Raw genomic sequence first — 13999 nt, 5'->3', positions numbered from 1 at the left:
CAGAGAACAAAATTATAGAGATTTCATAGGCTTAAGCCTATGAATAATTTGGGACCTAGTTTTATGGCATGCTCATTAGGGGGAAAAATCAGACAACTACAGTTTCCATAATAGCTTTCTGTTTCACAGCAGCTCTAAATAATGTACTGTTTCAAAGTAAAAATGATTCGATAACTTTTCTTTATCATTACTGTGGATTTTGTGTATCTTCTCTGATTGTGGAAATATTGTAGGGCTAGATTTTAATTAGTGCCTAATTCATGACCATGTGTGGAACACATTTGCAGCAGCCATGGTCTGAAGCCACTCTTCAGTCCTGGATGAGCAGAAGTTACTCATGATCCAGTGGGGTTGGTCCTTGAAATGAGGAAGCTGCGAAGCCCTGTATTTGCATCTCATTTTCTCAGGTCAAGCCTTCGTCGTGTTACAGTGTTGTTCTGTTAGAGAGTCTACTACTGTACAATTCAGCCACTGCAGATTTCTAATCTGCTTATTTATAATTCAAAAGCTTGCCTATATATTAATGAACCCTTAATGAGCTGTTGAAAATGCCTGAATTACAGTCAGATTATTAAACTCCAACAGCCCCATAATCATACCATTTGAGTGGGCTTTAGGTACTTTTCACATCTGCAGCTTAGTATTGTGAAGGGTATGCGTTTATTCGGAGGAAGCTTTGTAATAATTTTGACCCGTAATTTATTTATTGCCCTCCGAATGCAGTCGTCTATGCAGATGCTCTCTCCCATTATCTGCGGGGCAGGTGCACAGCATGTTGAAAGACAGCTAATTAGGATTTGCCGAAAGATATGCAAAAACTATGGGCTTATAACAAAGCCAAGTTCGTTGTTAAACAATGTTTTACTGTGTTTGTATGATTTGTCTAAATCTTAGGGGTACTGAAATGAATGTTGTGGTTGTAAGTAGATTGCACATAGGGCTTTTTTAAAAACACACTTTATAATTCTGTGATAACAAAGCCTAGATGTAAAGCTTTATAAATCTCTATAAATGTCCCTGTACACATTTTGGATTAAAAATAAGAATGACCAATTTTTAAATTATTGTTTTCCCAAGTTTTAGTTTGAAGATATCAATATCTTTTGAAAACCACTTAGTTCTATTCATTATGGCCCTTGCAAACTTAGGTTCATTAAAATGTTTATAGGTGCCCAGGAGAGTAGGTGTTATGACTGGAATCCATGTGTGACTCTGACTTTTCATCTATAGGAGTGTGAACTTTTTGTCAGGAAATGATTTTTCTGATTAGATTTGATGTACATAATTTATAAAGCAAATGCAGAAGGATTACATTAAAGCATTCTTCCTGTATTTGAAGCAACCACTGAAGTGTTGATTTACTTATGATTTTAGAAGAGGTATTATTTGGCACAAGACATACTTATGATTCTTTTTCTTTGTGTTTACTACTATTGAGTTTAAGGGTTGCTTCCTACTGGTATAGTGGTGTTGTTTTATATGCATACTAGGTACGGATGAAAGTGCCATAGATGGCTAATTAATTTTTATCTTGTATTTCTTCCTGATGAATTTCCTTCTTGTCTCCCTGCTTTCTTGTGTATTAGCCATTGAGCATCTTCTCTTGTGTGCCACACATGTGCAGGGAAATGTCAAAAGATCAATATAAGTACAAGGGGAAAACTAGAAACCTGAGGAACTTTGAAGGTAGATAAAACACATTTCCAGGAGAAGCACCATTATCTATCTATCTATCTCTACACAGAACCAACAAACACAAAAATGTGAGCAAAAGTTTAATTTAAAAAGGAGAAATGTAAGGAACTCCCAAATGAATAATATAAAATGAAACAGAGCCTGAAGTGTTAGATAAGCTCAGTGAGTCTTCATGGCATGTAAAAGACACAAAAACTTGGTATGTGGAACTATAAGTGTGTCTAGGCCATGAGATTTTACCATCTAATAAAATGAATTAGAAGGAAAGAAAGTGAAAGATGTTAAAAATGCCAGTGTAACCAATATTTGGCAGTTTCTTCTAGATCTAGAAGAAATAGCAAATACATGTTTGTCTATCTTTATCAGCAATGTGCTGATACTGATTTTATCTTATTTAAGGGACTCCTAACTTTTTGGTTCCCTAAATGAATTATTGTCTTAGTATATTATAGTTTCCAAACCTTATTTATTTTCCTCTACAGGCAACAGACATAATTTTAAATTATTTTGAGTTAGTTTTATTACCCGGTTGAAATTATTCTGAAATATATTTTTAAATGAAAGTGACAGCTTTAAAGTGTTTTGAGGGAGGAAATTAAAGTTGTGCATTTGAATTAAGACAACCAAGAGCTCTCTCCTGCTGTGGGTGTAATTCAGGACATCTAGGAATGAAATCTGTTCTTAAAAGAATTGATGATAGTTTTAGGTTAGCGCATAAAATTGCAGAGCTGGTGCTCAGCTGAGTACTTGGCAGCTTATAGATGTTACTGTCATGTAAGTTACACCAGACACAGAGTGTGCACCACTGTGGATAAACAACAACAGGCACAGACGCAAAAGGCAGAATCCAAATGCAGACATGCAAGATGCCAACTTCCTTCCCCTCCTTCCCCAGGATGCCTTGTAACTAGTGTGAAGAACCTGTTTTTTAACAGGTTTCCAGAGGTTAATTGGGCTGGGATATTTAAGATTATGTTACACATTAATGAAAATGCTGATTTCGAGCTGTCATGACTCCAGTGCTTTTTTATACCACGATAATTATTTTAAAACTTTGTCTTCTGTGTTGTTGAAAACATCTTGGCAGAAAGCCTATGTGACCTGATTAAACCTACGAATTGTCAGCTGTGATCTATAGTACTCAGATGAGGTGCTGACTGGGCATCACTTAGGAAGTTCTTTATATAAAAGCAAAATTAGATTGAGACTATTGTGACCAGCACCGTTTTGCCATGTTGATGGTACATTTTTAATACTGTATTTATTAGTGTCCTGGTTTTATAGTTTGTTGACAATTGTTTAACCAAGGCATTTAATTATATATATATTTTTTAAAGCATAGCTAATTACCTCATCATGTATGTATTTCTCTTCTCCCCCTGAAATTATGTAATGGAGAAGTCCATCTGATCCTGCTTATTTTTTAATTTTTGGGTATAGCTTGTGAATTAATTATTCTATGAGATTTTAAAATCTGTTATTCTAGCTGTATAGAGAAACAGAACAACCACCTTTCTTTCATTGGGTTTGTTTTATATCCTTGGATGATGTTTTTTTCTTTCTCAAAATCCCAAATTTTTTACCCTCTTCCCATTTTATTCTTAAATCACCTAAATATGGGAAGATTGGATGTCAGGAACTCAAGGCTACCTTCTTGTAAGGATCCAATCTGGGATAAATTGAGAAGGGGTGATCTTAAAAATTTTGGGATGCATGTAAATATTATCTTGAAAAGAATTTCCATACTTAGGCTTATTGATAAAATGTGAACAATGAAATTCTCAGCATGAATGATAGTACACTGATGTTTGAACATTTTTCTCAAATAAATAAAATACACTGTTTGTCCTGTTTCTCGCTTATTCTCTCTCTGTCTCTCTCTCCTTGAAGGTCTCAGCATCAGAGGAGCCCAGGAGGAGGACCCTCCCGATCCCCAGCTAATGAGACTGGACAATATGCTTTTGGCAGAAGGGGTTTCAGGTCCTGAGAAAGGTGGGGGATCGGCGGCAGCAGCTGCAGCCGCGGCAGCCTCTGGAGGTTCTTCAGATAACTCTATTGAACACTCAGATTACAGAGCCAAATTGACCCAGATCAGACAAATCTATCACACAGAACTGGAGAAATATGAACAGGTCAGCAGCCGCCACTCTCATAGTCCTGCACAAACCTCTATTGCTCTGCTATTAGACTGCGCTAACCAATTCTGAGGGCTGTGAGGGGTAGGTGTTAACACAAAGAACAAAATAAATAAGGTCAATGCTAAAATCTAAGTGAATTGTTGGATTCATGAAATGAAGTCCCTTTGAGATTTCAGAGGTGAAGCTAAGCTGTTTTATCCCATCTACTTGTTTTAGTTATATTCATTCCTCACATTCATGTGCCCTTACTACCACACCTGCAACCATCCTTCCCCTCTAAATTCACCATTTTGTGCTCTTCAAAGCTTTGTATCATTAGCATTTATGCACTGGCCTTGTTCATAAGCTGTGACCACTTTAAAGGGAAGCACTGCATAGTGAGATTTTCCTCCTATGCTGTGAGTTCCAGAATCCTCCTAGGAATTCTTATGAATTGTGCCAGGCTGTAGGGGAGGGAGCTAACTTCACAAAGTAAGCAGGTTCTGGCCAGTCTCTCTGAGGAGGAAACCACCCAAGATAATTAACCTGGGGCAGGGAATACTAGCCATTGTGTGCGAAATTCCTGATTAAAGAATATGGATTAAAAATGCTATTCTCAGCAATTATATTAACCATATTTCAATGAATCTAAGATACTTGTTTTTAAGTTGTATCATTGCTATATATCACAAGAAAAAATTAACACTCCCCAGTTTAACTATAACATTGGTTGCGAAATGGTTCCAAACTTCAGAGATGTTAAAATGTGGGGGAAAATAAGTAACTCTTAGATTCAGTGAAAAAAGGTAAAATTTCATGGTTCATTTTGAACTCATTTTAGTTGTTAGTTTAAGCCTAAAAACCTACTTAGTTTGAGGAATTTTCACTGGAAGGTAATTAAAGAAAACATGATATGGAAATGTTTAAACGTACCCCCAAATAAAGAGAATATTATTAAGTCAATTTCTATGAAATTGCCATGTTTTTAGGTCAGAAAGCAGTTGTGAATTGGCTGTTTTATAGAGCTAAATCTAAAATAAGGAACTGTCTAAATATACCTATCACCCAGATAAATATATATTAACATTTTGTCAGTCTTATTTTGTCTGTCTTTCCCTCACCCCCCCCCACCCCCCTTTTTGTGTGGGGTATTTTAAAGTAGTCTTAGATACCATACCATTTTACCCATAAATACTTCACTATGTAGTCAGGTATGTCTTAAAGTCAAACACCTTAATGTAATGTGGCAGTCCTGGTCAGTTTTAATACTGATTTATCTTCTAAGTTCCCTATATAGTTTCAGTTATATATGTTATTTTTTTCATTGCCTTCTCTAATATGCTGGCTGTGGTGGTATTAAGCAATGCTGGATTCCCAGAGGTGAATGTGTTTTTAGGGAGGGTAGAAAGATTTATGTAGTTCTATGTTAACATACAATATAAATTAATCTTATAAGCTATTATGTATTTTTTTCTGAATAGGACTTTCTGGGATCTCAAACCATCTCTAGTCTCATTTGGAGGAATAATTTTTGGTGGAAGATGTGCAAATAAGAATTTTAGAAAAATTATCTTACGTATGTACATAAAAAATGGAACTTTCTGATTTGACATATGAATAATTGAGAGTAAACAAAATAAGTCATGGTTGAAAAGATTGCCCTGAGCATAAACAGTGGAAATGGCTCTGATTTGTAGTAATATCCTAATTGCATAACTTTCTGTTAAATATATCTATCTGTACTTACTAAAGAAACACCACCAGTCACCTTGCATGAAAAGATCTATAGTATTGGGCCAAATGGCTCTACTTTTTTGGCTGAGGAATTAAGATGATTCCTTACTGTCTCCTGCCATGTCTCTTCACATTGTCCTCCTTATGTCCTCCCTATAGCCCTGTTGGAAGTTGGGTGAGGCAGGCATCAGTCATTGTCACAGGGTTTGGGGTTTTTGTTGTTGTTTTTTTTTGTTTTTTGTGCTTTGAAAATACACACATACACACAAGTTCTTTATAAATTAATCTACACTAAGTATTTTTGGATTAAAGATTATATTGGGAAATAATGAGTATTAGAATATAATCATGAACCTTATTGTTAGATATATTTAGTAGCCTAATAACTACTTAGATGTCTGTTTCCTTTCTCATTTTTAGCACTTTCAGAAGGAAAAAAATATAGATAAGTAAAGTCATTGCAGTATTAAGGACAAGTAAATAAATTGAGTATGGTGACTAGTTGGCTGATTCGACAGAATTTTAGCTCACCAGTTTTCTTCTGTAGGTTCTGAATTGTTTTAGAAATATCAATGGCATTTAATTCTCTTGAGTTGTCTTTGGGGTGGCTTTTATAGCTCTTCTGTAAGTTTAACCATAAGATAGTCAACTTTTCTTTTTTCTTTCTATCTTTTTCTTTTTAAATCTTTGAGGTACAGTTCCTTATCTGGGATAGACCTTTCGGGAATATGTTTTGAAGTTGCTAAGGGCTAAGCAGAACTAACTGAGATGAAGGGGTGAAATTTCTAAAATGGATGGAATTATAATTTCCATTTTACAGATGAGAAAATGAGAGTCAGGTTAAGTTATTTGTCCAGTATCACACATCTAGTTAGTGTTAGAATCAGACATTGAAATCTGTTTCTGACAATATGACTGCCCTTTTCATTGAATTATGCTGCTACTTATGTCAAATTAGAAAATAATTCAGGTACATTCTGGGTTTTTTTTGTTTGTTTTTTCTAATTTGCCCATGTTGGATTGCATTTGGAATGGAATCAGAGTAGAGATGGAAAAATAAAACACAACTATTCTAATCACTTGATTTTTCCTCCTAAAGTGAACACGGGTATTCTGATTGATGGAAAGCTTGTTAGTAAATAGGAAGAACATATATGCTAAGTAAGGCAGAAGCTTCATCCAAAAATTGTGTTGAGTCTTTTATTAAAAGAAATAAACTACATTGGAATCTAGAGCTATTCACTCTACTGTGTTTTGCAATGAAGCTGTAATGAAAATGTATCTGAAGCCCGTTTAGATTTAGATTGCCATAAAATTAACACACACTACCACTGCCATAAATTAAAGTACCTTATAAACATAGCCACATTTACAAAGCTAAGCAGACTAGAGCTACAGTTTGAGCAAAATTAAATCCATGCTGCAAGGCTCAGTTTTATGTGTGTTTTAGAAATGGTACTATCTTTAATATACTGTCCTCTTTTGGTTCTCTATAAAATGTCCTTTGACCATGTGTCTCCATTACATAGGCTTAGATGTAATTATTTTTAGTGATAATCACCTAAACTCACTTATAAAAACCCTTTTGAAATATTAGGCTAAATATTAGAATATAGTCTAAATAATAGAATATATATTAGAATCAGATTCTTGAATATCATTACCACACCCAAAGGAAACAAAACTATTTTACTTTTCTCTTGTTGATCCTGACACCAAATAGGAATATGACAATTTTCCAGAGCTTGCAGCAACTGCCATACTACTTGTCTTGGGTGCATTGCCTCCCTCTTTAGTTGGACAAAAACCTTATTGCTTGTTTGTCTTCTCGTTAATTAGAAGTTTTGAAAAATGCTTTTACATTACCTTTCAAATATGCTCTTATGATTAAAGGCCCAACTATTAGAATAGGTGAATTCCTAATGAACTTTAACCAAGCGTTCTGGGAAGCTTGTTTTTAAGAATTGAAGGCCTTCTTGGTTCCTTCACCTCTTTACCAAAGGGAAATGGACACATTGGTATATGCAAATGATATTTGACTTAGACATTTGTTCTCAGTTAAAATGGACAAGATATATCATGCCCTATGCAGCTCTCCCACTTTGCTTGTACCAGAAGAAATGCTTGTACACAGGCAATTCACTTCATAATTTATAGCTGCTATAATAGAGATGACATATTGAAAGCTATCTACTATAATTATATTGAAATACATTTTTGCCGAAGGCAAAAGTGTTGTAAGGGCACCAACCCTCCACAAGCATCTGGGAACCTGCTTTCTGAGTTCACAGATGTCAAATGAATTCACCTCAAATCAGGTAGAGCATTGGAACCAAACATACACTGAATGTGCTCTAGACCAATCAGATACTGTTTTAGAAACTAGAGGACTTTCAGATTACTGAGGATTGTTGGGGAAATGGAGAATGAGTGTAGAACTAAACCATTGTAAAGGAATGGCCTTGGGCTCTTTGAGGATCTCAACATTATGTACTTACCTCTCCTGGCAAAATCTGCTTTGCTTGTAAAGAAATTTTATTTTTATCAGCTTAAAAAATGCTGATGTTATTATATTAGAGTTTGTCTAGCCTGCAAACTCCTAAATAAATTGCTATTTATTTTTAATAGTTAAGCAGGAAAGACAAAAGGTTACTACCTGATATAAACTTTATATTTCATTTTCCCAAGCAAGGCTTTGTTATTCATTGTTCCAAGGGAAGGGTTTTACTTCTTATCGGTATTCATGCTGGGTCTTTTCCTTGACTGGAAGTAGTGTTTGAGTACTCACCTTTTTCCCTCCAAGTTTCTAGTTTATTGAGTCTATGTACCAAATGTATCTTTGACCATATGCTTGGTTAATGAATGGTTTTATATTTGAATACTCTTTTTTTTTATTTTTATTAAACTTGTTTGGAAGAAGTGTTTGTATTTAGGCAATGGCAAGGCAGAATTATATTATATGTTAGGTAATCAGAGTAGGGACTTGCTTACAGAATTAACACACACAAAAATATGAATTTCATTAACTTGCCATTTTCATTGTCAATAATAACTGCCATTTATTAAGTATTTAATTATGTTCCAGACTCTACGCAAATAACTTAACATACATATATAACATAATCCTTACAAAACCCTCATGAGATAGGTCCCTAAACTATGTAATTAGGTAAGAAGTGTTGAAGTACAATAGATATTCCATCTTTGCATATTGGTTTCATTCTAGTTGACTTAGCAAAAGAATCTTTAAGTGAAGAATTTGTTGATTTAATAATAAACATTTCATAAACACAAAATCTATAATATTGGACTAGAGTTGCTTGTAAGGTTGTAAAAACATCTAGAAAATGGATGCATGCAAATTTGAGAGGCATTGACTTTTAATAGAGATTTATTCTTTCTTGAAGAGTGGATTTACAATAGGTGGTATTATGATCTGTTGTCCACAATTAGCTTCTCTAGATGGTTACAAAAGACCAATCCAGTTTTTAGATCTGATCACTGAACCATTTAAAAACTTCCTCTAAAAATTAGTGCTTGCTCTTTGTTTGGTTTTACATTTTTATATTAACTGATCTGAACCCACAGGCAAGAAATTGAATTCATAACTGAAACTAGCATCACCACAAAACAACAAAACACTGAAAACTTTGAGTGTAAACCAAATAGATATGAATATTGAGAAGACAGTTTTACTAAATAAAAATAATATTATTACAAACAGTATTGAAAAAATATTGCAAGTTCTCATTTATTATTTGGTTTGAATTTTTAATAAGAAAGGAACAAATGGCAAAAAGGAAGGCTCAGATTCAGAACTGATTGAAACAATTTTTCTCACATGAGGCCTTTAGTGCTTTATGTTCACTTTAACTATGTTATTGCAATGTATGTTTTAAGATACACACAAAAAATGCATCCTAGATAGTTTTCAGCAGCTGGATTAAAAGTAAAAGGTTTCTGCTATTACTCTAAATTAGAAAATTCAAAGACTCTAATGTCTGTTTTAATAACATAGTCATGGTGGATATGATAAATGTTTGAAGTGAGCATCTCACATTATAAACAGCATTGATGCTAATATGTGGTTGGGTGGCCCTTCAAAACTCTGCAGTCATTTGGTCATTCTTACTGCATTTATATTTTTAAAATGTTACCTTTTAAGGAATAGGAAATGAGGCAGTACTGTGTTGTGCTCTGAAACTGGTAGAGATGAGGCTGTAAATGAGGCTGTAATTTACTTTCAGTGGTATAAAGGGAAAAAAAATCACTTTGCCTAAAGTGTATGCATCTTTCTTAAGGGTGTACCCAGATTTTAATTATCTAAATGTAAATACTTAACGAATTTTACTTAGAGTAATGAGCTAATGTGCACACTACATAAATGAGATGTTCTAATTAATCATGTATGAACTACTGGTTTAAAGAAAAGCTATGTGAATTCTGTGAATGTTGGGCTATTGCCAAATTGCTAATCAGCATTTGCATTCATAGATGACTTCACTTAATAATTTGTGAGACATTCGGCAAATGTTTTAGAAAATTATGAGTTCTTACATGCAAAAACTTTTTACTCTTAACCTGTTTTTTGTTGTTGTTGTACACATGAGCCTTTGACTGCTTCTTAGAAACTGTAGGTAAACAAACATTCATTCTGAAGAGATTAAAATAGAGCCAGAGAAATACTAGGAGAGCTAACATTGCAGGTATCATTCAGGAGTCTTGAATTATTTATCAAAACATAAGCCATATCATAGGTGTCTGTTACCATAATGTGTGAGTTAGTTTGTAGGAATTAGCAATGTTATATGTACAAATAAATGCTTCCATAGTCTAGTACAGCAGTTCTCAAACTTTTTGGTCTTAGGTCTTAAATTCTTAAAAATTATTGGAGAACCCCTTAAGAGCATTCACTTGGTTGGTTACATCTATCTATCAATAATTATTATACTAGAAATTAGAAATATTTATTAATTTAAAAATAAGAACAATAAGCTATTATGTTAACTTAAATAACATTTTTTAAAACCCAAAAAACTCAAACTTTAGTGAGAAGAATGGGACTTTTTTTACATTTTTGCAAAATTCTTTCGTGTTGGACTTCATAGAAGTCACCTGGATTCTCACATACACTTCTGCAGCCAGTCATGTGGTTAAAGAAGAACATTATATGAAGAACATCTGGCCTCACACAGGTATATCACTGGAAAAGGGAGGATATATTAATAGCCTTTTTTAAAAAAGAATAGTTTATTGATTTTTAGAGAGGGGGAGAGAGAGAGAAACATTGATATGAAAGTGTAAACATCCATTGACTGCCTCCTGCATGCTCCCTACCAGGGATCGAGTCTGCAATCTTTTGGTGCATCTTCCCATGCACCAAAAGGTTGCCACTTCGATTCCGTCCGTGGCACATTGGGAATCAGTACCAAACTATCAGAAAGTCTAATGGGAAACTGTCAGGTTCAAAGTGGTGGGTGCAGATCTTTTAAAATTATAATAATTAACTTCAAAACTCAAATTTCACCACTGGCACAACTACTATCACCTGTTTTCTTTGACATGACAGGCTCACTGGCTTCATTTTTGAGAAAACATCTGCCAAACACCTAAGTTCAAATAACCATAATATGTCTATTTTGCTTTCAAATAATAGTGTTTCATGAAAAAAAAAAGCAGCTTTACTTACAACTTAATCACACAAGTGCTTTTTCTTGGGATAACTATCCATCCATATGAAGAGAAGTACTTTTTGTGTGCTTCCCATTTGTCACACAGAATATTAAAGACTTAGTCAAGTGTTGAGATACAATAAAATGAATAATTTCTCTTGCTTCATTAAGGACACTCCTAAGTGGATCAGTTTTTTTTGTTGTTGGTTTGTGTGTGTGTGTATTTATATGAATGCATGGTAATGACAAGTGAAAAAAGAAACATCAAAGATTACTGATGGTACTGTTTTCCAAAGAGTTTTTAATAGCACATTGGTCTGCAAGATTCCATAGTGCTGTCCAATAGTTGCCACTAGTCACATGTAGCTATTGAGCCTTGAAATCTGGTCAGTCTGAACTGCAATGTATTATACATGTAAAATACATACTAGATTTCAAAGTGTATGAAAAAAGAATATAGCATGCCTTATTATAGTTTTTCTATAGTTATGTGTTCAAATGTTAATATTTTAATATATTGAGTTAAATAAAATGTAAAATTAGTTTCACCTTACTCTTTTCTTTTTAATATGGCTACTAGAGAATTTAAAAATTTTACATGTGGGTCTTAATATATTTCTTTTTATTTAAATATATTTTATTGATTTTTTACAGAGAGGAAGGGAGAGGAATAGAGAGTTAGAAACATCGATGAGAGAGAAACATCGATCAGCTGCCTCCTGCACACGCCCTACTGGGGATGTGCCCGCAACCAAGGTACATACCCTTGACTGGAACCTGGGACCCTTTAGTCCGCAGGCCGACGCTCTATCCACTGAGCCAAACCGGCTGGGGCAGGTCTTAATATATTTCTGTTGGACAGCACTACTCTAGAGAATAGAGGTTTTGTGATCATATTTACTTGGGAAAAGTTGGATATACCATTCCCCTTTGAAGATTTACTATGCAGTTGGCATAATAGAAGTACCGAGGAGTCCTGCAAAAATAAAAAAGAGCCTTTTAAAATTTTGCTTAATATTGCATTGCCCAAACATACTGTATTGGCCATATATGAACATTTTCTGGAACTAGCTATAGAAGTATAGAACTTGCTGATCCCAGTTTGGGGAAACACTTTTAGTTTAATTTTCTTCATTTTACTGATGATAAACTAAGGCCTGGAGTTTCTCAAATTATATGAACATCTCTTCAGGGAAAGTGCAAGAAAAAATAGACATATTTCTTGGCAGGGCAGCCACTTGTTTTTAGCTCTGCATAAGATCATTTACAATGACAGTAGAGCAGGGGAAATCTTAAATTTACTTTTATTTTGGTTTCCGTAAAGATGGAAAAAACTTCTGGTTTTAGAGTTGCAAAGTTCCTTAATATAATTTTGTCATAATATAGGATAATAATTCCTAGCCTTTTTTAGTTAGATTAAGAATCCAAAATGAAAACAAACAAAAACTCCACAGTTATCCCTTCAGGAAATACACACGTGCATACAACTTGTATATGATTTCAGGGAGTCATGGACATTCTAAACTTCTCCATGGACTGCAGGTTAAGAATTGTTCTCTTATATTTCAGGGATAATATATTTAAGGCTATTAACATTGTTCTTGAATTGTAATACAAAACCCACCAATCAATAGATGTTTATTGGATGCTTACTGTGTATATTACACAATTCTGCACTCTGAAGATTTCCATAAGTATAGCATGATGCCACTACTCACAAGGAATTTTACATTTCTTAAGACGTAAAACATATGAAAAATTTTAACTGGTAAGCAAGACTCTCTTTATCTTACTTTAGAAATATTTATAGAAAAGCCCTGTAAAAGCTTAGAGAAATTGAAACACCCGGTGTACTTGAAAGGTTAGTTCTCTAATGAGCAGTTAGAGAAACCATCATATGGTGGATATGAACAATGTTCAGGGTATCTGTAGGGAAGTGGACATTATTTTAGCTTCAAAATGTATCTTGCCGTGATCAATGATTGTTCTGTCTGCTCGCCCTATCTGGAGCATCTGTGCAGTAAGATGCAGAATTCTTTTAACAAAAATGCCAGAAGATGTTCTTTTTATTCAAGGACAGATGCTTTATTTAGCCAGGCAGTACTGGCTTTCAGTGTAAGTGAACTGAAAGAGATGGGGGCTGAGGATTGTTAACTAAAACCTGATTTCTTAAGACCCAAATCTGATCAGGATTTGCCCCTCCCCTGAAGAGTTGAGCTGCCTTGCCCATCTTCCAGAGATGGCTCATGTCCACTAATAGGGCCTACACCACAGCTAAATTACACGAGGACGTTGACATGCTTGTCATTCAAGGCCTTTATATGCTATCACAAACCTGAATCCCTTCTTCTCTACATAGTCTCTCAGTTCCTCTGAACTTGCCACATACTATTATGTCCAGTTTTCCTTGTACCTGGAATTCCTCCTGATTTCATGTTTATCCTGATTTCATGTTTATCTACCTTTCAAAAATCCTATCCATTCTTTAAACCCCCAATGTCACTTGTGCCATGCAACCTGCCGTGATCGCTGCCTCCAGATGAGAACACTCACTCCTTTGAACTTAGGAAGCACATATTCCTAGCTCTCTGTGACACTTTGCACAGACTGCCTTATTTGAAAATTAGTTTTGTTATATATTTTATCACACTGAAGGCCAGGTCTATATCTTGCTCATTTCTGTGTCCCTTAATAGCACTTAGAAGAGTTTGAACTTCATAGTCCTTCAGTAAACATCTGTTGAATAAATGTAAAACCTCAATGAAATTAGAAGGTGCTTAG

At 34.5% G+C, this 13999-nt stretch overlaps 1 protein-coding gene across 8 annotated transcripts in view; it reads left to right on the top strand.

The window, feature by feature from the left end:
* PBX3 (PBX homeobox 3) overlaps positions 1-13999 on the top strand; it is a 195775-nt gene that overhangs the window by 151384 nt on the left and 30392 nt on the right. For 7 of the 8 annotated variants that reach the window (XM_036329635.1, XM_036329636.1, XM_036329642.1 and 4 more), the window contains one exon: positions 3586-3827. In XM_036329635.1, the coding sequence (XP_036185528.1) occupies positions 3586-3827 (242 nt within the window). Of the gene's footprint in view, positions 1-1613; positions 1687-3585; positions 3828-13999 lie in introns of those variants that run through there. The other variant, XM_036329641.1, reaches the window with a different exon arrangement.

Source organism: Myotis myotis, unplaced genomic scaffold (genome assembly GCF_014108235.1).
Source record: "Myotis myotis isolate mMyoMyo1 unplaced genomic scaffold, mMyoMyo1.p scaffold_m19_p_12, whole genome shotgun sequence".
Classification (NCBI taxonomy): domain Eukaryota; kingdom Metazoa; phylum Chordata; class Mammalia; order Chiroptera; family Vespertilionidae; genus Myotis; species Myotis myotis.
Note: the sequence above shows the minus strand (reverse complement) of the source record. Positions and strands in the feature narration are given on the sequence as shown.